The sequence below is a fragment of the Mus pahari genome, chromosome 2 (assembly GCF_900095145.1).
Source record: "Mus pahari chromosome 2, PAHARI_EIJ_v1.1, whole genome shotgun sequence".
Lineage (NCBI taxonomy): Eukaryota > Metazoa > Chordata > Mammalia > Rodentia > Muridae > Mus > Mus pahari.
In genome coordinates this window covers 69,010,479-69,036,069 of record NC_034591.1, presented here as the reverse complement: position 1 = coordinate 69,036,069, position 25,591 = coordinate 69,010,479, and the positions used below count along the sequence as shown (strand labels likewise).

General features: G+C 45.2%; 1 protein-coding gene across 11 annotated transcripts in view; it reads left to right on the top strand.

Moving 5' to 3' along the window:
• Positions 1-25,591, top strand: part of Osbpl3 (oxysterol binding protein like 3) — a 168,933-nt gene that overhangs the window by 66,494 nt on the left and 76,848 nt on the right. For 9 of the 11 annotated variants that reach the window (XM_029535014.1, XM_029535016.1, XM_029535007.1 and 6 more), the window contains one exon: positions 22,209-22,443. In XM_029535014.1, coding sequence (XP_029390874.1) covers positions 22,351-22,443 — 93 coding nt within the window. In that variant the 5' untranslated portion in view covers positions 22,209-22,350. Of the gene's footprint in view, positions 1-10,186; positions 10,261-22,208; positions 22,444-25,591 lie in introns of those variants that run through there. The other 2 variants (XM_021189629.2, XM_029535012.1) reach the window with 2 other exon arrangements.

Genomic DNA, 25,591 nt, shown 5'->3' with positions numbered 1-25,591 from the left:
ACTGTGATATACTTTCTACTTTGGGGGTACTGTGATATACTTTCTACTTTGGGGGTACTGTGAGTTATGTTGCCTTGAATGCTCTTGAATAAGTGGCCATGCTTCCGTGTGACTGAGCGTGGGTCTGGGAGCAGCACCGCAGGATCATTGGTCACTCCATTTTCAATAGTTTGATGGACTGTCGGACTGCTAAGAAATACACTTCCACGAGAATGTCAGAAAGGTTCTCGTTTTTCCATATCCTCTACAATACTTGTTTCTGTTCAATTCTAAAATATAAGTTATAGCCCCTTTATAGGGCGGTTATGTATTAAGACGTAAGACACTATTTCTTGGTGGGTTTGAGTTATAGTCCTTATGGCAGTAATACTGAACATTACTTTAGGTGTCTTGCAGCCATTTTTGTATCTTCTGTAGTTATCTCAGTTTTTGAAAGTTACCCTAATACTGCTGAGTTTATATTAATATATTCTGGAAACCAGGACCTTATCAAGTACATGAGCTACAGTTTCCCCATTCTTGGGTTTAGATTCATCTTCTGATGTTATTCTTTGAAAAAAATTGGTATCTTTAATTTTGATGAAATCTAATTTATTACCTCCCTATTTGTTGCTAGTACTTAGGTGTCCTACAGTAGAAAGCATCACCTCACCTGAGGGAGTTTGAATAAGCATTTAGATGCTTAGCCACCAGGGAGTGGCACTACTGAAAATATTAAAAAGAATTAGGTGTGGCCTTGTTAGAGAAAGAGCGTCATTGCAGATGGGCTTTGAGGTCCCAGAAGCCCCTGCCAAGCTTAGAGTCTCCGTTTATCGATCGATCATTCAGAATGTAGCTGTCAGCACTGCCTGCACACCACCGTGCTCCCCACCATGATGACGATGATGATGATGATGATGATGATGATGATGATGATGACGATGATGACGATGACGATGACGATGACGATGACGATGACGATGATGATGATGATGAAGCTCCCAGTTAGGCACTGTCTTTCATAGGGGTTGCTATGGCCACAGTGTTTTCCTGGCAATAGGGACAAGGACATCATTCAGGTCAGGAACTAACCTGCTTTACACTTCCAGCTCTTGGTTTTTAAGTCTCTGGTCCATTTTGAGTTAATTTTTCATACGACATTATATAAAATTTTAATTTATTTAAATTAATTAAATAATTTAATTTAATTTGGCTTCATCTTTATGCCTGTAGATTTAATGTCATCCAGCTATCATTTGTTGAATTGTCTTGGTATTTTTTTTGACAAAAAATGAATTATCGCTGAATATGCACATGTACTCTCTCGTCTCTTGCCGAGTGTTCCTCTAGGCCATCAAAAAGCCACCGGCAGATGTGAGCCTCTGCCTTGTACTTCCACAGCTATGCATAGTAACACACCTCTGTTCATCGCAATAAAGAAGTAACTGGACCATAAACATGATGGCTTGTCAGTCTTGCTAATCTATCTATGCAGTCTTACGTCAGCACACGGTGCTGCTTCCTGCAGCTTTGTAGTGACTTCAGAATCAGCATTGTGAGTCCTTTCCATTTGGGAAGGACTACTTTTTGATGTGATATTGATGCCTGCTCTTCCACACCACACGCTTTGAGGCTTTCTTCTGTCTCTGAGTCAGATTGGAAATGCTACTTTGAAGTGATCATGCATTCACTTTTAGATCAGATCTCATTCTGTAAATGGTATGGATTTGGATGGAGTTGGGTATATTTATAAAAGTTTGACCATTGAGCCCTTAACCTTAAAGTGAAAGTGAAAATCAAAGGATAATCCTGGCAACTGAAGAGCACCTAGCATGGTGCCCAGACATGCCAGGCACAGAACATTTGTCGGGTGCCTCTTCCCTCCCCTTCTCCTAGGTCAGCCTTTCTTGTACCTTGTCAAGTGGCTCTGAATGCTTGCTTAAGGGTCAATCTTTTTTCATGGAGAAGCTGATTTCTCCAAGGTCATTGTATGTCTCTGTCATGGGGAATCTTGAACATGTCCTGTGATGTAGTGTCTAGAACTGAGTATATAAGTTACTTCTCTCATTCCTGTCATGAAATGCCTGACAAATGTCACTTTTAAAAAGGTGGTTTTATTTTGGCTCATGGTTTGAGGGAGCAGTCCATCGTGGCAGAGGAGGAATGATGGCAGGAGCATGAGGCAGCTCATGGCAGTCATCACATCTTCAGTCAGGAAGCAGAGAGAGATACGTGATAGCACTCCACTTCCCTTTCCCTTTTATTTAGTCTGGGATAAGGAATGGCGCTACCCATGAGGGCAGGTCTTCCCAACTCAGCTAAATCTCTCTGGAAACACCCAGGTTGGCATGTCCAGTGGTTTGTCTCTGAAAGTGGCTTTAAATCCTGCTAAGCTGACACTTAGGATTGATGAATTATCACATCAAGCTTGACCTATAGCAAGTGCTCATTCAGTGAATGTTTGTTAAGGGAATCCCAAGTGTTGATCATACTATCTTATCTGCTTGCAGAAATATAATGCTTCATGCTTGTACATGTTCTAACTAACACCTCTATCATTTGTATGAATATTTAAGTACAAGGATCTTTTACACAAGATTTGGTAGGATAATTTTCCATATGACTTAACATGCTTAGCTTTCTTAAGTGGCATAAATTTCTGCAAATGATATATTTAAGACATCCAGATGCTTCCTTTTTAAGCCAATTTGAGACAACTAGAAATGATTGGTTCTCAGTAATAAACTCTAAAATACAAGGGCCAAGGGGAAGTGAATAGGGACAATGATGTGAGAGAGGACGCTCAAGCAGTATGGGGCCACAGGGAAGCATCTCTCCGTCTTCAAGTATGGCTGATAAACTTTATGCAACAGTCATGGTTTTCCTTCATTCTCCATACCTCCAAAGTCTAGACATGAAACAATGAACAAAGGTCACCCCAGAGTTGTTACTGGCTGAGGTGAGCCTGACTCATGACCAAAGAATGGTGCCTGTGCTCGCTGAGCCATTACAGCCATCACGGGCAAACCACCTACCTAAAGAGACCGAGTTGTTTTTTGGACTCAGGATAATTGCATTCAAGAGCTAGACAGAGCTGTCAGGCTGAAGGCATGTTGAGAAATGGGTGCTACCTCAAAGAGTGGATTGTGTTATCAAATAGCTCAGGAATGAGTTCATCCTGGGTAGCAGTTTGGGTTTCGTGATTGTTGTTGTAATTGCAGTTTCTCCTGTAGGTTTCTGAGAGCCTTTCGTGTGCTAAGATGGCTTACACAGTTTTTCCAAGACAGTAGGTAGAAGCAGCAGCCCCAAAGGGCGCCACTGGGGTCTTGTTTACTGACTCAACCCAAAGCCCTTCAGTACTGGCAATTAGCAGGGTATTCCCCTTGCCCAAACCCATCAGTCCTGGGAGTCAGCAGTTTAAAGAATCACGATGCAGAGTAAGAACTTTGCTTTTGAGTAAGGAGTCAAGGTTCTTGATTTCTCGGCTCTTGTTTTTAGACTGGGTCATTTGTGATAGTACGTTGTATTGAAGCTGTGTCTACTGTTTCACTAAGAACTTAAATTGGGATTTGCAACCAAACTGATCTAACTCTATGCATAGGTACATAACACTTGTAAAATACTTTAATTTCCGGGCTATAAATACTTTATTTTATTTTATTTTTGTTTTGTTTTGAGACATGGCATCACTCTGCAGCCCAGAGTCGGGTGTCCCCTATACTGCCTACACATGGCCATGCACTCCCAGCAATCCTCCTGCTTCCTCCTCCTGAGTGCTGGGATTATGGACACATGCCATGACACCCAGGTGTGCTGTCAGTTTTGGGATGTTACTTGGGGTGCATGTTCTGTTTGGTGTCTGACAACCGTTAGTGTGATGCATTTGAAAGTTGGATTTCTGCAGCATTTGTCCCGATACTCTTGACAACTACAGGGGACAAAAATAACCAGGGGTATAATTGGACACATGAAAAGCAAACTGATGCCTTCTTCTGTGGAACAGAATAACATGGGCCACCAGTGATGGTGTGGGCAGCAGAAAAACTTGGTATGACTGGTTGCATCCTGGAGTCCTACCAAAGAGAAAACCATGTCTAGTCAAGTGTAGGGACACACATACTACTCTGTAAACTTGAGAACTCCTCTTCCTTCCCCCACTTTACCCACACCCACACACTTCTGACTTCTAATAGAAGTTATTTGCTTAACTAGATGTGGTGACTTCAATAGGAATGGCCCCTATAGATTCATGTGTGCGACTGCTTGGCCCATAGGAAATGGCACTATTAGGTGTGGCCTTGCTGGAGTAGGTATGGCCTTGTTGGATGAAGTGTGTCACTGTGGAGGCAGGCTTTGAGGTCCCATATGTTCAGACTTCAAGAACTCTCAGCTTCATCTCCAGCACCATGTCTGTCTGCATGTTGCCATGCTTCCTGCCACGATGATAATGGACTGAACCTCTGAAACTGTAAGCCTCAATTAAATGTTTTCCTTTATAAGAGTTAATGTGGTCACAACCCTAATGAAGACATACGATGGCTAATCTTGGTTGTCAACTTGATTATATGTGAAATGGACTACAATCCAGAAATGGAGGGCATATGTGGGATCCAGACCTTGAGGCATGCCCTTGATCCAGTTCTGAAGGCTGGGAGACACACTTGTAGTCTGAACCTTGAGTTAGGAAGACACCTTTAATCTAGGCTCTAGCTTCTGTGTATATGTAAATTATACACACACATTCCATGAGTTCTGTGACTTTTTTTTTTCCTTTCGGTTTTTCGAGACAGGGTTTATCTGTATAGCCCTGGCTGTCCTGGAACTCACTCTGTAGACGAGGCTGTCCTCGAACTTGCCTCTGCCTATAATTTTTCAATTTTTTGCTTGTTATTTTATTTTTTATGTTTATGGATGTTTTACCAGCTAGTATGCCTGTGCCATGTGTCTCTAGACACCAGAAGAGGGCATTGTATACCCCGGCACTGGAATTAAAGCACCATATGGATTCAGGGAATCGAACCCAGGTCCTCTGGAAGAGTAGCTAGTGCTCTTAATCGCTGAGCTGTCACCTGAAACGGAGTTCTGTGACTTTTGAGAGCCCTGACTAATACAATAGGAAAAAAGTTAAGAGGAGGAAGGAGGTAGGAAGGGAGAAGGGAGGGGAGGAAATGGAATGACACCAACCAGGCATCTTAGTGGTCTGGCTGTCTCACTTCCAGTAAGTCTACTAGCCCGTGGGATGTGTGTCACCACTGTGATGTGACAGCTTTCTGGTTGGGACAGGCAGATGGGGTTCACACTTTCAGTTAGAAGAGTCAGCCCCCACTCTGCTTCTTCTCAACACTTACCTGAGGCTTCTGCATCGCTGCATTTGATGGCAGGCCACAGAAGTGACACTAGGCAGCCCCTCTCCTCTTGTCACGTGGCCTGTAAGGCTTCTCTAAGAACTGAGACACAGTCAGAGGGTGAGCAAGTGCAGAGACAGTCCGTGCGGCTGGGAACCCGAGGCTGGTAAGTAGAGCAAGAGGGAGAGAGAGGGTAGAGGGTTTTCAGAGGCGAGGGCACACAGCTCCAGAAAATGATTTCCGTTTTAGTTTTACTTCTGTCCTTAAGTTGGGAAGATCAATCAGAAGAAAAAGTTTAAAGGAGAAAGTAAACTATCACCCCAAATCTAAGCCAGAAAATCCTCATGGTGAATATATATATGTATATATTTTTATTTTCTCTATAGTTTGGAGAGATGAACAGAGAAATAATCCTGTAAGGCTGGGAAAGTCTGTATTCTAAAGTGAAACAGTTTTTACTTAACAAAGGGGGGAAAGAATGGCTGATATTCTGTGAAGTCATATTTTATTATTGGACTGCCTTCTCCTGGGTTCAGAAAGGATGGAAGCCACCTAGCTGGTGGGAGGCAGGATGGCCCAGTACCACGGGATGGTGTCCCCACCCACCGTGTTTTCTCCTGCTTTTTTGCTTGCTTTTATTTATTTATTTATTTTTAAATTAACGCTGTTAGAGTTTAATGTCTTTCTGATGTCTGTGGCTCTAATCAGTGTGCTGACAACCATTGGCCTTTTAAACCATGGCTTATTATTTTAATAATTTGATGTTTGGTGGATTTAATTTTTTGAAACGATGTTTGGGTGTGTTACTCCCTGAGTTTGTGAATTTTTCCCTTTTCAGGATTGTTTCTCATGTTTGTGTGTTTAGTGTAGAGGGTGGAACCCACAGGCTGCTTGCTGGTCAAGTACTCCCGTATTTTCAGACACACCAGAAGAGGGCATCAGATCCTGTTACAGATGGTTGTGAGCCATCATGTGGTTGCTGGGAGTTGAACTCAGGGACCTCTGGAAAAACAGTCAATGCTCTTAATCACTGAGCCATCTCTTCTGCCTCCTGTTGTCTGTAGTTTGAAAGACAACTTTCTACTATCAAATTGCCTTCTAAAGACAATTTATACTGTTAATTATAGGGTTATAAATGGTTTTAAATGGAGATTTTTTTTTTAAAGATTGCATCTCATGTATTCTAGGTTGGTTTTGATCTGTCTTAGTAGCCAAGAGTGACTTTGAACCTCTGATCCTAGTGTTTTCACTTCCTGCAGAGTGTTAGGGTTGCAGACATGCATCATCATGTCAGGTATAGACTAGAATATGTATGTGGTGGGTAGACCGAACCCAGGACATTGTTCACAGGAGCTAAGCCCTTTACCGACTGAGCTAGTGGAATATGGATGGAGCAGTGTCTAAAATTGAATTGTAAATTAGCCATCAATTAGGGATAAATCTGAATGTTGGGAAACGGGCTGTTTTCTTGGTGAATTTCTCACGTGTTTGCTGCATGGAATGATGATGCCTGTTGGGCAGCTTTATGAATGTCCAGGACTCCAGGACGTGCCTGGGGGTTCTTGGCAGGCTCCTGGCCTTTCTTTCTCTCTGTTGTGCAGACTCTTGGCTGTCCAGGGCCAGTGTTTGTTGCCATCTGAATGAAGATAATGGAAAAGAGTAAATAATTTCAGCTATCTACAAATTGGCAGCTGGTAACATGGTTTCAACTGACATTTGTTTGTCATTATCTTGTTCTGGAAGACAGTCTTTCACCTTGTATCAACAGCTATTGTGTTAATAATGAGCAGTGTTTAGAGAGAGAATTCTGTGAAGAGGGAGAGGCAGTCTCTTAGACTGCTATGTTCTAAAGCTGTCTGAAATGATTTTAAATTACCTGAAGCATACATTTAACTTATTGAGTGGGTAGGCCCAGTATCCAGTGCTCCAGTGGATGGCCTGTGTGTCTCCAGGCTCCAGTGTCTGCATCAGTGCTTGGTAGCCCTGATTCGCACATAGGGCTTCCCCTTCCTTGACCCTTTGGTGTTGTCTCTGTTCGGATGAGTGGCTCCCCAAAACCTTCCTCCTTCCCTTGGTTTCAGTTGTTCCAACCAGGTGACACTATGAAACTGCTTTCCTTGTGGCCCCGTTGGCACCCTCTGCTTTCGGGGTACGTAAAAGCCTTCAGGGTATTCTGGGAGGGGGTGGGACTAGATCATTACAGTACAGGATTTACTTGGTCACCCCTAGCTAAGGCCTACATGTTTACATGTTTTTACCAAAGGCTGAATGGGCATTTTGACTGTAATTCATAATAGATTTGCTCTTAGATGCATCCATCACTTAGAGCTTTTGCTTCAGCCTTCAATTTCCCAGTGGCTCTATGTCCTTGCTGGGAAGGACAGAACTGGATTCTCTGTTTTCCCCTAACTGACTGACCGTGATGTCTTAGACATTTTCTTTAAGGCTCAGTTGCCAGTTGAGAATGTGCTCGCAACCTGGGATAAACTGTTGTGAAGGTATCACGGTGTAACGCATGAGAGATGCTGAGATCTAGTCAAAAGGTAGACATCTAAGGGACTTGTTTTCCATATCCTCATTGTGCCCTACTTAGTCTTGAATTTCAAGGCCACGCTCGTGGTCTGTCAATCATTATCATCGCACGCTCACTTTGATCAACCAATGGGTCCCTGTTCTAGACTGTGTCTACGTCCCCTAAGAGACTTGTAGTAGGCAAAGGTGAGGCCTGTGGTTGATGGCCAAGGAGCTCTCTTCTGAGTTTGCCCCCAAAGGCGGGAGTAGGATGCTCCTGGTAGAAGGAGCCTGATGGTCTGTAGGGAGGAGAATGGGTGTGGCTGTCCACTTAACTCTGAGCCCTGTGGTCCCATACTCTCACAATGTCTGCTTCCTAGTCTAGAGGTCTGGCAGGGATGCAGGTTAGTGTTGTGGAACGAACATCCTGAAGCTTTGGCAAAGCTAACTTTAATGTTCTATGGGGGAGTCAATAAGACCTAGAAGTGCAACCATCAACACATGTAGAGGTCAGGGTGGCCTCTGGCATGGCTAGGGAACAGAGGCAAGATTGCAGGGTGCTACAATTGGATTGTGAAACCTCCCTCACAGGCTTATGTATACAGTTAGTCCCTAGCCAGTGTCACCACTTTGGAAAGTTGTGGACCTTTTAGGAGGTGGGGCCTAGCTGAAGTAGGTCAATTGGGCTTGGGCGGTGAGAGATATAGCCGATCCTGACTTCCTCTTTGCTGCTCTCTGAGCTGAGTCTCTGAGATGTGAGCAGACAGGCAGCCTCAGACTCCCACCACCATGAACCCAGCTAATTTAGCTTCTGTGCTTTCTCCGCTTTGATGAGCTGTACTCTCAAATTGTAAGTCAGAATAAATCCTTCCGTCTCTAAGTCACCTCCTGTCAGGTGTTTAGCTTAGCAATAGGAAAGGGACACTTCTAGGAGTGTATTAGGGACAGATGAATCTGAGTGTATGTATCTATCATTTGAAAGGAAGCTCATGTGTATTTTCCAAGCCCGAGGATCTGGTAAACTCTGGCTGGTGGGTGGTAACAGTCAGTATGTAAAGCTTGTTTTAAGGTCATATTTGACACTTCATTACCAGCTGCTAAGAAAAAGGTCTTTTTTTTTGAAGACCGATTTCATTATGTAGCCCAGGCTGGTCTCAGCATTCCAATTGCTGGGATTATAGGCACACACCAACATGACCAGTAAAAATGTGGTCTTCAGATAAAGCCAAGTGCGGTGGTATATACCTGTAACCTAATATGTGGGAGACAGAAGGATTATTGGTTCAAGGCTAGTCTGGGTTAGGTACATAATGAGACTCTGCCTCAAGCGAAACACCCCCAGTTTGTTAGGGTCAGGTTGGGGAAGCAGGGCAGTTCCTGCAACAGTTGTTGGTAACTCATTTGATCCATGGCCCATTGCTATTGTAACGGATGTGTGCATTCAGCCCCCATAGGTTGGCTAGCTACAAGAGTGACCAAATGTACTTAGCCCTCAGTTCTACAGATGGCAGGACACTGAGAAGGGCTGTGTTCTTCCCTGTTCTGTGTCAGCTGGTCACGGGGAGGCTAGGGGCTGTAATCATTTGAAGACTTGCTTGTTTATACATGTTCACGTGTGTGTACTGACATGTGATGCTGGCATCAGCTGGCCTTGCCTCTGTTTTCAGATGCCTTCCCCCTGTGTTGCCTTTGTATTGGCGACCCTGAACATGGTTGCTGGAATCAGAAGCGTGCCCCATGATCTCACGTGTTGACTGCTTGGTCCTTAGCTTGTGGTGTTATTGTGAAGTTCCTTTAGGAGTCGTGGCCTGGAAGTAACTAGATCTGGAAAGTAGGCCTTTGAGTGTGATAGCCGTTCACTTCCTGTCCTTCCTGCTCTGTGTCTTACAGATGGCAGCTTCTGCCGCTGTTCTTTTCCCACTATAATAAGCTGAAATCTTACAAGATCATGGACCCAAATCAGCGCTGTACCCGTTCATTCCCCCCACCCTACACTAGTTTAGCTGCAGATATTTAGTAACAAAGAGTGAACAAAACTAATACAGTAACCGAGTTGAAGGGTAAGCGGCTTGGTCTGAGATGGCAGCTGTGTGGCCACCATTCCTAACATTGTCCTGGAAGTCACACGTAATACTCCTGCTTTTCTGGAGCATGAGGAACAGGGGGACATTGTATGAGTGAGGTGACATTTCCCCGACTTGATCAGCACGGGGAGGCAGAAGGATCGCAGGGTCAAGGCCAGCCTGGATTACATAATGAGGATATCTCAAACAAAACAAAACCACAGTGTGTTTTGGATGCCAACCGAACAACTCACCAGCTACCAAGCCCTGGTATCGGTTATAGACGTTCAAGACAAAGCAAAAAGGGAGTCAGAGAGTCTGCCTCCTGCAAAAGTCCTGTGCACTTTACCTCAGTGGACACAGTGAGTAACAATGGCGTAGCCTACCCTGGAGACAGGTGCTTTTAGAGTTTTCTTAACTTTTTGGCTTTTAGCTCCCAAAATCCACCCCAGGATTTTCTTTTGCTTTGTTCTGTTTTTTCCTTCTGTTTCTACTTCCGTTCCCTTCTTTTTCCAGCTTGAACACTGTAAAAGAGACTCCTGTTCATTTCTTCACAGCCATCCTTCTGCAAAGTGTAAAACTTGCTATGTGGACTTTTTTTTTTCTTTTTGCCACCTACATTCAGGAAAATTGTGCTTCCCTTACAAGGTATTGCCTGTTATTGCCCCAGTGATATGGGAACAATACATCCACAGCACAATTCAGGAGCTCTGTTTGACAGAGCTTGCTTCGAGCTTAAGTCTCAGGTGGCTGACAGACTTGAGGTGTGTATATCTGATACATGACTCGCTGGAGTGTTTAGTTTCTTGTCTGAGCGCTTGGTTAATGTATTTATAGAGGGTTAGTCATTGAGGCTTTTTTTTCCCCTTTAACATTTCAAAAACGATAAGTACATTTTTTATTGGAGATGGAGTTTTTAAAAATGCATTTGCATTCTGCATAGTGACTCGGTTGATAGCCTTTTAAGTTAAATAATAAAATGCAGTGTGCAGTGGCCAATGGTTAAAACTCTATCCCGTGCCTCCCAAGCATCCGTCAGTGAAGGGAGGGTAACGCCACCCACGGATAGAGTTCAAGCCACCAGGTGCTATTTTAGGTTCTTGGGTGGTGCTCGCTCTGCCTAGCCTTCAGACTGCTAAGTCACATCCTGCTCTTGCATTTTAATTTCCTATAAATTAGATGCCACAGCACAGGTCTGGCGTTCAGTGCACAAGTGAAATTAAACACCCCAAGAAGAGAAGGGAGCTCTGCATGTAAACCTATCTGTCTTTGTAGAAGACCATGTGAGTCTATAGTCCAACCCCCTGGAACCCCAGAAACAGCCAGGGAGCTTGTCAAATTCCTTCGTATCAAGTAGGGTCAGGCTTGGGGGTTTTGTAGCTTACCATGGTGACCCTGTTCTGAAGCTAAGATTGAGAAATGTCACAGGAAGTGGCCTTACTGGTCCAGCTCCATTCTTTGCAGGGCACAATTTTTTTTTTCTGCTTAGCTAGGCCCCACCCCATCTTCTAGACTCCACCCAGCACACCTGCCAGCAACCCCTGTCTGCTTCCTTTCATGCATGTGCTGCTCATTTTCTTCCTTAGAGTGGTTCCACCCTGGGATTGAGCTCCAATTACTTAGTTTCCTTTGCCAAGGGCTGAGGCCAGCACTGTGCACAGAGCCGGTGCTTTCCAGATGCACAGTAATGGAAGTTCCCCCCCCCCCGTGTGGTTGTTCTTTTTTAGCTTTCAGTCTTTCACTGTGGCTATCTTCCTTAAGCACTTCACACCACTACCTTGAGACAGTCTCTCACTGAACTTGGAGTTCACAAGACCCAGAGATCTTTCTGTCTGCCTTCCCAATGCTAGGCTTACAGATGTGTGCTGCTATGCCCAATTCTCAGCATGGACGCTGGGGACCAAGCTAAGCTGTATTCCTGCCAGGTAAATGTCACCTGCTTTGGTGTTCTCCCATCCCTCATCCTTGTTTTTGTTTTTTTGAGATAGCCTCACTGGGAGCCCAGCATAACTTCAGACTAGCTTTCCTGGGATACCTTCCAGTGGGTTGAGCTTACAGCTGTGCCATCCCACCCAGCTTCATAAATGTTCACTTTGAGATATAGAGTAACCAAAAAACCGGCAGAAGGAAGAGGAGGCTGGACCGCACTTGACTTTCCATGCAGGTGATAGAGTTACAGTCATTCGGTGCAGGAACTCTGAGTCTCCAACCAGAATATTTAGTCACCCTGATCTGTACTGGCTCTTGGCACCATGTGGGTGATCATGCAACAAGAAGAATGCTAGTTTGTTGGAGAAACCGTGACAACCCTCCTCATTCAAACAGGGCGGAAGATTCTTATCCCCATGACACCCTGTGTCTGTCCTAGAAGCCAATCAGGGAAGAAGTGGCTGGAACTTCCAACTGAGGGGCACAGAAGCAACACAAGAAACCTAGTTTTAAGGCAACTTTTTATCTTTATTGGACTGACATCATTTATGCTAAATCTATGAGACTCAAAACATAAGTGACTTTATTAATAGGCTTGAATTCTGTTTTTCTTTAATTAACTGTCCAGATACAGTTTTACTTCGATGCTAGGATGGTGACCAGAAGTAATAGCTCTTATTTCTAGGCCTAGTTCTGTGTCCTGGTAGGAAATTGATGGACCAGAGGCACAGAATGATGTTTCTACTGTCAGGACAGAGTAGACTGTGGAATGGAAGCTGCCCTGGAGGGTGTGCAGTCCGTATGGTTTGACTGGCAGTTAGAATTGCAGGACCAGCATGTTTGCTGAGAGATTTGTTAACCTGCTCAAGAGAGTTGAGTGGAAGATTGGTAAGAAGGAATAGAAGAGCATTAAAATGCGATTGAGTGGAGAACAGGAGTGTGGGAGAGTTTAGGAGGGGGCTGCAGATGTCCTGAGACTCAGAAGGACCGGGGCTGTGCATCCCTCAGCAGATGGAGATGGGGCTTAGTCAGAATGGATGCCAAGTGCCTTGCTAGAAGGACGGTTGATGGCTAATTTCCCATTGCAGGCTTTATTCTCCTTTCCCCCGATAAACTCTTAACTTCTTCCTATAGTTACTGTCCTTAGAAACCTGAAAAAACACAGGGGCTGTCTCCTTGTGTTTCCTTCCAGCACAACAGAGAAGCCTTGACCAGAGACATAAAGTGGCAGGGAAAGATAACAAACTAAAGAAGTATGCTTTAGACATGGCTGAGGACTCTACAGGCATTTCAGAGAAGTCTGTGGATGGGATGCACGAAAAGGAAGACATGTCCGTCCACAAGGTTCCTGAGTCTGTTCCAAATGAGTTCAGTGGACAGGAAGTGAGGCATGTGCCTGTGGGAATACATGTACTCCTAATAACTCTTGCTACCAAGCTATGGTCATGGCTTTTCTACAGAGTGCAGAGATGGATAAAATGCCGCCTGTAAGTGGGATGCATCCCAGCCTCCAGCCGTCAGGATGCAGAGAGTGACTCCAACTACAGGAAACATGACTAATACTTTCATAGTCCAAAAGTAAAGCTGGAGTCCAAAAGGGAAACAAAGCGGTTTGGGGATGGGGAGAGGTGGAAGAAAGGCTTCATGGAGAAGGCACTGTCAAAAATGGTTGAGGAGGATGGAGAACATTTCTGCAGATGGGGAAGAAAAAGCAGGTGAGGACGGGTCCCATGAAGACAGATGAATGAGGATAAAGGCGTGTCACCGGGAGGGTGCAGTACCCTGAGCTTTTATGAGTGTGAACTTTTGGAGATGGAGGTTGGGTTGTAGCAGCTAAAATATTGGCATTTCAGTTGTCATCATGCCCAATGATGCTTTCCTGTCATCGACATCTGTTGTCAGGTGAGAAAATCACCCACCCATTTAGTAATGTGCATCAAGTGGCATAGAGCTGGAGTCCAAGGACCTCAGTACAATGGTATCGGTATCGTGGCAAGTTTCACGGGCCGGCTTTGCAATGTCTACTTACCCTCTGCAGCTTGGGGGTAAGGAGCAGGAGGCAAAGCCGGGGCAGTGACTAGGTCATGGGACTGTGAGATGAATAAGTAAGCAAGCAAGGAGAGAAACACTAATTGTATAGCGTTGTGGGGGCCGAAAATGGATCCGTGGTTTTGAGAATAAAAGAATATAAAGCCAGTCGGAGGTGATAAGCATGGGGAAAGCCACACGTCATGGTCACGGCATTTGGGGATCTGGGAGGAGTCTGTTTGGATGAGGACTGGTGGTTTGTTGGGATATCAGAAGCAAGGTGTCAGCTTGACCTCCAAGAGAGTTACTAGGAGCCTTGATGTGGGAGGGATCAGTACAGGGCCACTCAGGCTGGGGGCAGGGGAAAGAGCTGGGTGTGAGCTGCCTTACTGAAACTCTGGGCACAGGTAAGATGGCCAAGAGCAGAATCGTCTCGGAAGAGTACATAAGGGCAGAGCCTCCATAGATGCCCCTGGTAGCACTTGTACTTCCCATGAGCACTGCACGGGATAGCTAAGGCGTGGAAACAACCAAGGGCCCAGGGACCCGTGAATGCATCAAGAACACAGTGCCAGCATGCGGCTTGCCATACAAACAGAACAATCCTATTGCATGGACAAAAGCATGGATCATGTGTTAAGTGAAATTGGCCAGTTGCAGAAAGAGGAACACTGGGCAGCCTCACTTATGTAAGCTGTCTGAAATAGTCACACGCAGAGACGCAGCGATGGGAGGAGGGAGAGAACAGGACGTTGCTGGGCTGGTTACAGGGTTGCATTTCTGCAAGGCAAGCTCTAGAGAGCTGGTGAGCAACCTCCTGCACGTGGATAAGAAGCCTGTGTGGTACACCTGAAGTCTGCTAATTTCACATTAAATACTCTGACCACAATAAAAGTAAACACACAGAACCCGATGCTGTACCTACAGATATAGGTTTAACAGGAACCAGAAAACACGTCCTCCAGCACATGACCTGGGAAAACCCCAGGGTGTTTGCACAAGCATGCTAGAGTCATGTCTGCAGAGCTAAGGTTTGCAGTGAGCTGGGCTCATAAGAGAAGCTGGAAAGCCTGAAGACTTCTATAAGGTTGGAGCCCAGACCCAGAGCAAAAGTTGCTGGGTTTGGTTCTTTTATCTTTTTTTTTTTTTTCTTCACAAAACGGCAAATCAGATTGTTCCATCTTTTTCTAAGGAGAACTAACCGGACAGCACAGGCTGAATATGGGGAACATCACTGGCTAGGGTGAGGCAGCTGGAGACAGATGCCCCGAGGAATCAATGGATCCAGGGTGGTTTGGCCCCAGCACACAGCAGAAGGCAGGTTCCCTCAGTCTTCTTGGGAGTTGGGTGGAGAAACTGTTGGGTATAATGATTGAGATTGGTACGAGGTACCCAGCGAGGGTGGCCTCTGGAAAGATTGGTTTTTTGTTTGTTTGTTTGTTTGGTTTTGTTTTTCTTTTTTCTTTTTTTTTTCTTTTTTTTTTTTTTTTTTTTTCGAAGATTGTTAAAGGGACTCTCTGAAAACTCTAGGCTAATACTCAGCCCTGGTTGCACAGTTCGCTCTCCAGACCAGAATTACAAGAAGATACTTCTACCTCAGCTTTATTCTGGAGTTACGGCTGATGTGGTTCAAGCTCCCACAGACACTTACAGGCATCCGGGGGGTAAATCCTAACTCTGCACAGGGTTCTGTCCATCCACTCTGAAATGCTGGAATGACTATCATCCAACAGACCAGCAGCTCACCCTTAGGAAAGGAAACAGTTTGGGTTCTGCTTAAGACATGCACAGTCAGCCTAGATTCCTTTCGTGGCTATGATACTGGATCATCAGAACACCCCAGTGCAGTACTCTTACTTCAGACTTAAACCTGAGGGTTGGAGGAGTAGGGGACCTGTCTCAGAACCAGGAAGAGAAGATTTGTCAATACCATAGAGGTGATTGGTGTGATGGCTTGAATAAGAATGCGGATTTCTGAGTTCGAGGCCAGCCTGGTCTACAGAGTGAGTTCCAGGACAGCCAGGGCTACACAGAGAAACTGTCTCGGAAAACCAAAAAAAAAAAAAAAAAAAATTGCCCCCCATAGGCTACTATATTTGAATGCTTAGTCATCAGGGAGTGGCACTATTTGAGAAGGACTAGGTGTGGCCTTGTTGGAGAGGAAGTGTGCCATTGGGGTGGTTTGTTTTTTGTTTGTTTGTTTGTTTGTTTTGTTTTTGTTTTTTGTTTTTTTTTGAAGTCGTCACCGTGGCTCATCTGTGTTTTGGTTTTCTAGGGAGCGGCACACAAAATCTTACCTCATGATTTCTAGAGTAGGAACAGGGATTAGAAACATGTGGAGTTGATATTTGTCACCCACTGGTTAAGGAATGGATAAACAGCCAGCCCCAATGTGCCTTGGAATGGTGGTCAGGATCTCCTTCAACAAATACCAGAGATGTTGAATCCTATGCTGAGGATAAAATATTAATCTGTTCAAGTGTTGCCTCACCTTGTGCATCAAAATCACTGGGAAGACAGGTTGGGACAGGCCCCTGAGCTCTGCCCTCTTTTGAGATTTTGTAATCTGTGTTGGAGGCTGGTACTATCCATTTCAAAGAAGTGAGGCTGACCCTGCCAGTCCTGGGACTACCCTTTGAAACAGCACAAGTCCGGAAGAACACTGGAATGTCTGCTATTTCCCAGCCACAGATGGGGGTGTTGGTCTAAAAGAAGAGGAGAAGAAGAGTACGTACATGTCTCAAACAGTGCTCACACAAACCACCCTGGGAATGCGTTACACAATGGCCATGACTCAAAGTTACCCAAATGCAGGTCTGCATTCACACAATAGAATTTAATAGCAGTGACCATAAGAAAATGGTCACATCCTGGGTGTCAGTTAAAGGGGGGGAAAAGAATTGAGCCCAGCTTCTCAGCATGTTCTGTGACTTGCCCATCCTAGTAAGGACAACAGAGCCAGAGAGTGATTGTCTCTGAAGTCAAGGCCCAAGGCCTAATTAATAACTGCGACAGCTGAGTACAGTGGCGTAAGCCTAGAATCCTACACTTAGAGGCGGAGGCAGGAGTATTGAGAGTTTCAGGACAGCCTGGGCTATATACAGTGACACTGTTGTAAGAAATAAACAAACAGGGCTGGAGAGATGGCTCAGCAATTAAGAGCACTGACTGGTCTTCCAGAGGTTCTGAGTTCAATTCCCAGCAACCACATGGTGGCTCACAACCATCTGTAACAGGATCCCATAACTTCTTCTGGTGTGTCTAAAGACAGCTACAGTGTACACATATAAAAAATAAATAAGTCTTTTTTTAAAAAAAAAAAAAAAAAGAAATAAACAAGCATGCAAAGAAATAACAGCTTTAGTGTGCTCAAGGCAGAGAGGTGACTGTAGCCTTAGAGTCTCTCTGGAACACACCTGAGTCTTGTGTTTTGGTAGGAGAAGCACAGAGAGATTATGAAGGTTCCACATTTGTACTCATAAGGGCTGAAGATGACCCATGAAAAATGACTAACAAGGACATGGCTGCATAGGGGCTGCGGATGCCGCTCAGCGGTTAAGAGCACTCGCTGCTCTTTCAGAGGGATCAGGGTTCAGTTCCCAGCATCTATGTAGGCCATCTCACAACTACCTGTAACCCCCATTCCAGTTGCAGGGGTTCTGAGACCCTCCTCTGGCCTCCGTGGGCATCTGCATGTACACGCGTGTTCAAAAGATGTGGCTGTTTGTGTGCTGCTGGTGGAAGGTGAAGGTGGTGGTCTTTCTGGTGTAAGTCATGGTGGGAAAGTGGGTAATCCTTTCCTCACTAGTTACAGAGAGGAAATTCGAAGCTGTGTATGGAAGAGGAAATTAGAAGCTGTGTGTGGAAGAGGAAATTAGAAGCTGTGTGTGGAAGTTACAGTGAGATAATTTCACTTCTAAGCAGTGGACAGCTATAGTTTAGCAAATAAGGCAGTGTATACTTCCCATCATGGGAAGAGTGAACAGTGGTAACGTGCAGGTCTTGTAGAAAGAATGCTTGCTTTGGGCGAGAACTCACCCCTGGGTACCACGGTCCTGTGGGTGACTGGTGGTGGCTTTGTACTTTTTGTTTAGTCAAATGAATGGTTAAGGCACAAACTTTGGTACCACTGTCAAGCCCTGAGCCCTGTTCCACGCTGCACCCATGGGCCTTGCCAACCTGGCTTCTGATGGACCACTCTCCACCTTAGTTTTGAAACAAGGTCTCTCACTGACTCTGTAGCTTGCAAATTCAGGTAGACTACCTGCATAATAGCCCTAGGGATCTACCTGTCTCCATTTACTGAGTGCTCAGATTATAGACCTGTGCCACCTCCCCTAGCTTCCATGTGGGTGCTGGAATCTGAACTCACTTCTTTCTGCTTGCATAATAAGTACATTATGGCCTGAGCCATCTGCCTCAACCTTATCGTGTTTGAGAACAGCCGGTGGTGATGAGGTGTGTGACTTTTGGTTTTCTTCTAGAAGAACATTGCTTTAACTATTTCTACAGTCTGTCCTCAATTGTGTGTGCATTTGGGGAAATGGTAATTGTCAGAAAGATCTTTAGTTTCTTTGAGTTTCTTTCTTTGGTGTAGAGGTCTTGAGCTTCAGAAGCCAGGAGAGAGGAGGGGACAGGACTCAGTGCTGTCTCATCTACCCAAACCAAACACCTTAACCCCATTTTCTGAACTCAGTCCTATGGCATCCTGAGAGGTACTGAGTATTGAGTACTGAGATAGTGCTATTTCCTATTTGCATAGGAAACGCCCTCTACCAGAACAAGAAACAGCAACTGTGATTTTTTTTTTTAAGGTACAGTTTGAAGTAGGACAGCATCAGTTCAAACCAGGCCTGGCTCTCTTCAAGGCCTGTGCATGCCACGTTGTGCGTACCTCCCTCTATGCATATTCCCAGATAACATCTCCATCGTCTTTCCCAGATAACTGAAGGTGAAGGTTTTGTTTGTTTGTTGTTTTTAAATGTTTCTTAGGCTCATCTTGGAGATACGTTGGTTGTTATTCGTACCTATTTAAGACATTTTTTCCAGAAGATTTATTTATTTTATGTGTGTGTACATTCTGAATGTACAGCTGTGTATCCTGTATGGGCCTCGCACTCTCATACTGACATCAGAAGAAGGCGTGGCAGCCTCTGGAACTGGAGTTACAGGGGATTATGAGACACCCTCTGGGAAATCAAAGCCAGGCCCTCTGCAAGAGCAGCAAGTGCTCTTAATGGAAGAGCCATCTCGGCAGCCCTCCTCCCCCATTTTTGGTAGAACTCTATTCTCTTTTCCTTAGTAGCAGCCCCCGAATGGCATATGTTTGCATAAATTACGCTCACTAGACTTGTAGATACAACTGGTTTTTCACCAGCTTGATCTGAGAGCGTTTAAAGAAGCTGGACAGTGAAAGGAAGCCTCAGTCCAGCTCTGAGACCTGGTGGAGTAACGTTGCGTTGGCCTCAGTATTTAGCTTTGCACTTTGGACGTGCTCGCTCCATGATCTAGAAGAAGAGGAGAGTTAACGGGTCCCCTCCTTCTTGGTGATAACGCTGACTTGAAAGCAGGTCCTATTCAGTCTTAAACTGAATTCTGTCATAGATCAAACACTTGTAATAGGCGGATGCACAAAACCTGTGAGGCCCCTCCAGCACACCACAAGAATTCGTAGAGATTTTTGAGCATTTCCCTTTACAGGAGGATCAGCCACAGGAGCTTTTGGGGTTGCAGAATGTTCTGTTCCTCAAGCCAGGTGGTAGTTCTGTATTTACCAAAATACAGTTCTATATGTACTCTAAGCTTGGTGCACTTTACTGGAAAGGCCACAGTTAAAGAAAAATGGCTATAAATGGTTATGGGGGGGGGGGGAATCAGGAGGTGGGGAAAGGGAAAAGATGGGTGTGGTGAATGCTAACCCTAAGTTCCAATTTGATGGTTTTAGCCCACAAAGAGCCTACCAATTAGTTCCCTCCAAACTGATATTGTGAGTCAGGAGATAAAAGCGACCTCTTTCATCAGTTGCTTGGGTTGGGGTCTGGGCTTCTCCTTCGGCAGGGTTTTATAATTCCCATGACTCATTTTATTGCCCAAGGTCCTGTCCCTCCCCCATATTTCACACACACCTTTCCTCCCATGCTCTCCTTTATCAGAACTGCTGGCTTAGAAAAACAAAACCTGGCACACACGACAGAAATCCTTTGTTAGTATTCCTAGTCCACTGTGGACATGTTGCCATAGTGATGGCTGCACACACACACACACACACACACACACACACACACACACACACACACAGCCACATACACACTTGCTCAGTTATTGAGGGTACCATTGGTTTCTCCCCCCCCCCAGACAACAGTCAACACTGTTAACTAAACAAACTATTAGTGTCTTTGCAGCTTTTCTTGGCACTTTTAGCTAGTTTAATTTGCTTCTAATTCAGCTATACTTAGTCATGCCCTGTAAGCAGAGCTAACTTTTTATAAAGAGCCAGTGTTGTTTGCTTTCAGGCTTATTCATTGTTAGAGCCAACTTGTAATGATTCCAGAGATGGAGAGCATGCTAGAGTAACGGGCTTTGCTAGTTTCTTTTCTGTTGCTATGAGAAAATACCTCGACCAAGTCAGCTTATAGATGGGAAGCTTTTTATGGGTTTACGGTTCCAGAGGGATGAGTCTACGATGGGGGAGTGTAGGCACGGCTGAAGGAACCGGAAGCTGAGGGCTCATGTCTTCAACCACAAGCAGAGAGAGAGAGAGAGAGAGAGAGAGAGAGAGAGAGAGAGAGAGAGAGAGGAGAGTGAGGTTTGAAGTTCTCTAAGCCCACACCCAGTGACATAAGCCCTTCAGGAAGACCACACCTCCTTAGTCTCCAAAACCAGGGCCACCAACTACAGACCATGTGTTCACATACATGAACCTGGCAGGGGGCCAGTGAGCAGGGAGGAAGGGGGGGTTCTCTTCAAGCCACCACTCATGGGACTTGACTTCTATGACTTATAGTTCCCTTAATTGGTTTTCTGAGATTTAGATAGTTCACTGCATTGCTTTGATTTTAGTGTACAATATAATCGTTTTTAGAGAGTAAAATGCCTGAAAGACATTATAAAAGACTTGAGTATTTAATAATTAATCCCATTTGATATCCTGTCTGATTAGTTGGTTTCAGGGCAATCATATAGCATTCTTCTTTAAAAATTAAACCATGTGAACACTCTGCGGGGGTTGCAGGATTAATTGAATTTAGTGTGTTTAATAAGGCCCTGGCCTTCTGAACCCCAAGCCAGGCCATCCATTGCCCTTAACCCAGGCTGAGGATGAAGATGGGGCTTCCTGGGATTTCTCCTCTGTGCAGTGTGAGGGGCTGTTTCTCGGTGCAAGCCTCGCTATAGCTGCAGAGATGGCAGCTGGCACTCTCAATAGCTCCTTGGACATGGGGCAGGGTGGGCTAGGGGTTACAGTCTACGCCCTAGTCAGTGTTTTTTTTACCACTGTACATATTCTGCACCTGCCGTCTGATATGTCAGAGGTGGTGTAATAGCTCTTACTGCTGCACCTGGCCATGGTGGGGGCGGCACACCTCTTTCCAGTTCCGTGTTTAAAGGGCTAAGATAGTGTCCCAGTCTTGCTGTCTGTGTCATCTGGCTAGAGACCTAGCTGACTGGAAGCTCTCTGGTCTTCTCTGTAAAATAGAGATAATACCCTCCCATCAGACTGGTAAAGAATGAGACAGTAGTTGTGGGAAACCTTATGGCAATCGCTGTTGTAGAATTTGGCAGCGTATCATGTGCCCTACCCACTGATCACTGTTTTAATTACTATTGTGCTACCAGATGTGGGAGATTCTGTTACCCCTACCCCCACATCCTCTCCAGGTTTTGTTATGTTGCATCACAGATGGCTTTAGAAGGAATTAAAAACTTCATCGGGATAAGAAACACAACTGCCGTTCTCTAAAAACAAAACAAAACAACAAAAAGAGCGAAACCCCCAAAGAATTAAAAATCATTAGGATTACATTGATCTCATCTTTTCAGTAATTCCAACTGTGCATTTCAGTGACATTTAGCAGTTTTACAGTGTTGTACAACTGTCATCACTCTCTAGTTCCAAAACATTTTTATCACCCCCTAAGGGACCTATAACTGTTTAAGCAGCCACATCCAGTCTCTCCCTGACCCCACCCCCTGGCAGCCACAAAGTGACCTCCTGACTCTGTACGTACCGTAGTCACGGAATATTATCATACGGCCTTTTCTGTTTGGCTTCTTTCACTTAGCATGGTGTCTGAAGAGGTGATGTCTGCCTTCTGTAATTCTCTAACTTCTCTAATTATTTTTCTTTTGGTTTTAGAGATTTCCTCTGAGACTTCCAGAATGGCTTTTAGACACATTGGGTAAGAGCTGGCACCTGCCTGAGAGGACTTCATACTCTCAGCTCACCATCCTCCCATGGCATTTTGACTTCGCTGAGCCCAGGGGACCAGCTCTTCACAATGAGTGACGAGAAGAATCTGGGTGTGTCTCAAAAGTTGGTTTCACCTTCAAGAAGCACAAGTAGTTGCTCCTCCAAGCAAGGAAGCCGGCAGGTAAGGCTTGACTCCCGTGGATCTTATTTGTAGGTACAGATGTGTGTTCACTGGGAGATGCCACCTCTCAGTTTAAGAGCAAGCCCTTGTCTTCATACCTGGTTACGTGAGGAGAACGAGTTCACATTCCTCCCAGGCACTGAGAATGCATTTGGCTCTTTGTGTTGTTTTCCTCAACCTTTGCAACTGTCTACCAACATAGGCACTAACATTCCCATTTTCCCTCCAAGTCATACAGACCAGATTACGTGCCCTAGTGAGGACCCGATGCCAAATGAGACCTCCATCTCTTTTGCTTCAGGACCCACCTTTTTCTTTGTAAAGATTTATTTATTTATTTATTTCTTATTTTCTGTTTACGGGTGTCTTACCTGCACAGATGTCTGTGCAGCAAGTGTGTAGTGCTCTCGGAAGATGGCAGGCGACATCAGTTCCTCTGGAATTATCATAGCTGGATATCAATTGCCATTCCACGATGCCGGAACTCGAACCCAGGTCCTCCGCAAGAGTGATAAGTGCTCTTAACTTCGCGTCTACAGCCCCTCCTACTTTTCCTTATACTCTGTTAACCAAAATAGCAGTTACCACTTTCCCGGTAATTATTCCCTCCACCTCCTTCCATTCGCCAGTATTTTGGTGAAAGCCTGTGCCTCCAGATTGTCTGTGAGTGGCTCAAGTCTCACCTGCTAGTTTTTCCCTGGTGGGATGAGGGGAGCCGGTAAAGCCGGGAAAGTGACGGAGAAAACAGTAGAACAGAGGAGAGAGCCCTGAGCTCCCGAGCGAGCGACTGTCTGTGCGCACTGGTTGCTTCTTGGTTTCCACTATGGCTTTGTTGACAGATCTGCTGGTGTCCGTCGGTAACCATAAGGGTATATTAATCACTGGGAGCCCTCCCTGCTTCACCAAGCCGGTGGCTGGGAGGTGTGCTAGAAAGCTGGATTTCCAACCTGAGAGGCCTTTGAATTGTTCAGTATTTCCTGGCTCTGTAGGCATTGCTTTTGCCCTGAGAGAAGTCTGGCCAAAGAATTTGCTTTTGTCCAGATTTGGAAGCAATAATTAAGCAGTGACCCACCTCGGGAAAGTTGAATAATAGTGACTCAGCTAAGCGTCTCTTGGTTTGAACGCTTGTCTCAGTCAGGGGGCTCGACAGCCACAAGTCCATGCTTTTGGGCAAATTAAAGTTTGCTGTGAGCTTAGAGTATAGGGAGCCCTTTAAGATCTGTTTTGTTTTGTTTTTTCCTTTTCAGTATTTGTCTTTGTGTGTATGTGCGCATGTGTCCATGCCTGTGAATATGGATGCAACTGTGCCATGATGTACGTGTAGAGACTAGGAGACAATGTCACCTGTGGATCTTCACCTTCCACCTTGAGACAGCCTCTTACTTGTTTTCTGGCTGGCCCAGGGACTCTCCCATCTCTGCCTCTCATCTAGTAAGGATGTTGACATTTCAGATGCTTGGGCTGTGACCTGTCTAGAATGAACTGAGGCCCTCATGTTTGTGTGGTGTGTTGGCTAGTGTTTGTTGTTTTGTTTCGTCTTCTGTTATCAGGCTGACACACACTCAGGTCATCTGAGAAGGTCAGATCTCAGTTGAGATGTCTCCATTACATTGCCCTGTGGGCCAGTCTATAGGGGGAATTTTCTTGATTAGTACTTGTTGTAGGAGGGACAGCCCACTGCAGGCAGTACTGCCCCTAGGCTCTGTCACCCCTTGGTTGAATAAGAAAGCAAACCAAGTATGCTATAGGGAGCAAGTCAGGAAGTAGCACTCCTCTGTAGTTTCTGTGTGAGTTCCTGCCTCCAGGTTCCTGCCTTGGCTTCCCTCAGTGATGAACCATAACTAGGTTGTGAAAGGCAAATAAACTCTTTCGTTTCCAAGTTGCTTTGGTTGTGGTCTTTCTTACAACACAGAAAGCAAACTAGAACATGGGATAAGCACTTTTACCCTCTGACCTAACTACCCTGCCTCTGGGATTTTTTTTTTTTTTTAAGATTAAGTTTGTTACTGTCTAATGCTAACACCATGGGTCCCTAGAGGTCTACTCTCGTGGGAGTGAGTGAGTGTGCCTGCCCACTTGGGCAGCTACCACCAGGCTTTCCTACTTCTTCAGCCAGCACTCAGGTTTGGACCAGAGCAGAGTGTGTCGTTTGCCCCCCTTTCCACCCTCACACCCCAACTTCATCAACTTTCACCAAGCAGCACCTCTTCTCGTGCCCACCTTTGCTTCACAGGGAGGTTAAGCTCAGTGAAGTAGCAAGTCCACCCCCCCCCCCAGGAGCTGTGTCTTCCATCCTCAGGGCTGTAGTAACTCTTCCAGTGTGTTCATTGACGTTGGTTGATTTGGTTTTCACAATGCTAGTTTCACTCTGAGTTTCCATAAAAATAGCAAGAGGAACTCACACTACCCAGGGCTTCAGTGCTTCAACTTTTCTTTTTTTGACATTTATCAAGTGGTAGTCTTTTCTGTTTAAGACCTTCCTATTTAATTTGCATAACCAGTACACACAGTTGCTTTATGTGCTGGTCAGGTTTCTGTCAGCACAAACGCCACAAATAAGTCACCTGGGGGAAAGGAACTTCAGTACAGGATTGCCGCTATCAGATTCACCTGTAGGCATGTCTGGGGGACATTTATTGATTGTTGGTTGATAAGGAGGGCCGGTCCACTGTGGGCAGTGCCACCCCTACACAGGTGGTCCTGGATGGTGTAAGAAAGCTGACCAAGCTATGGGAAGCAAACCAGTCAACGGTGTTCCTAAGGTTCCTGTTTCTGGTCCCTCTCTGGACTTCCTTCTGTAATGAGGGCATATAAAACAGGTCAACCCTTTCTTTTCCAAGTTGCTTTTGGTGCTGATCACAGCAAAAGAAAGCGAACTAGAAGTCTTTAGTAGTGTAAATGTTTGTATTTCCTCTGTAGCAGAGGAAGTAGAGAATTCAGTATATTTATTTCACGACTAGCCTGAATTCAATTTTAAAACCCCTGTTGACTTTGGAAGGATTGCGCATCCGAGTCTCTCCACTGTCCCATTTTCTGACAAAGGTAAGTGTTCTGCCCTGGGCTAGTACAGCTTTCTGGGCCGTGATGCCTCTGTCGTCCATCTTCAGTCTTTGCCTGCCTTCCGCACTCTGCTGCCATCTCAGGAGCC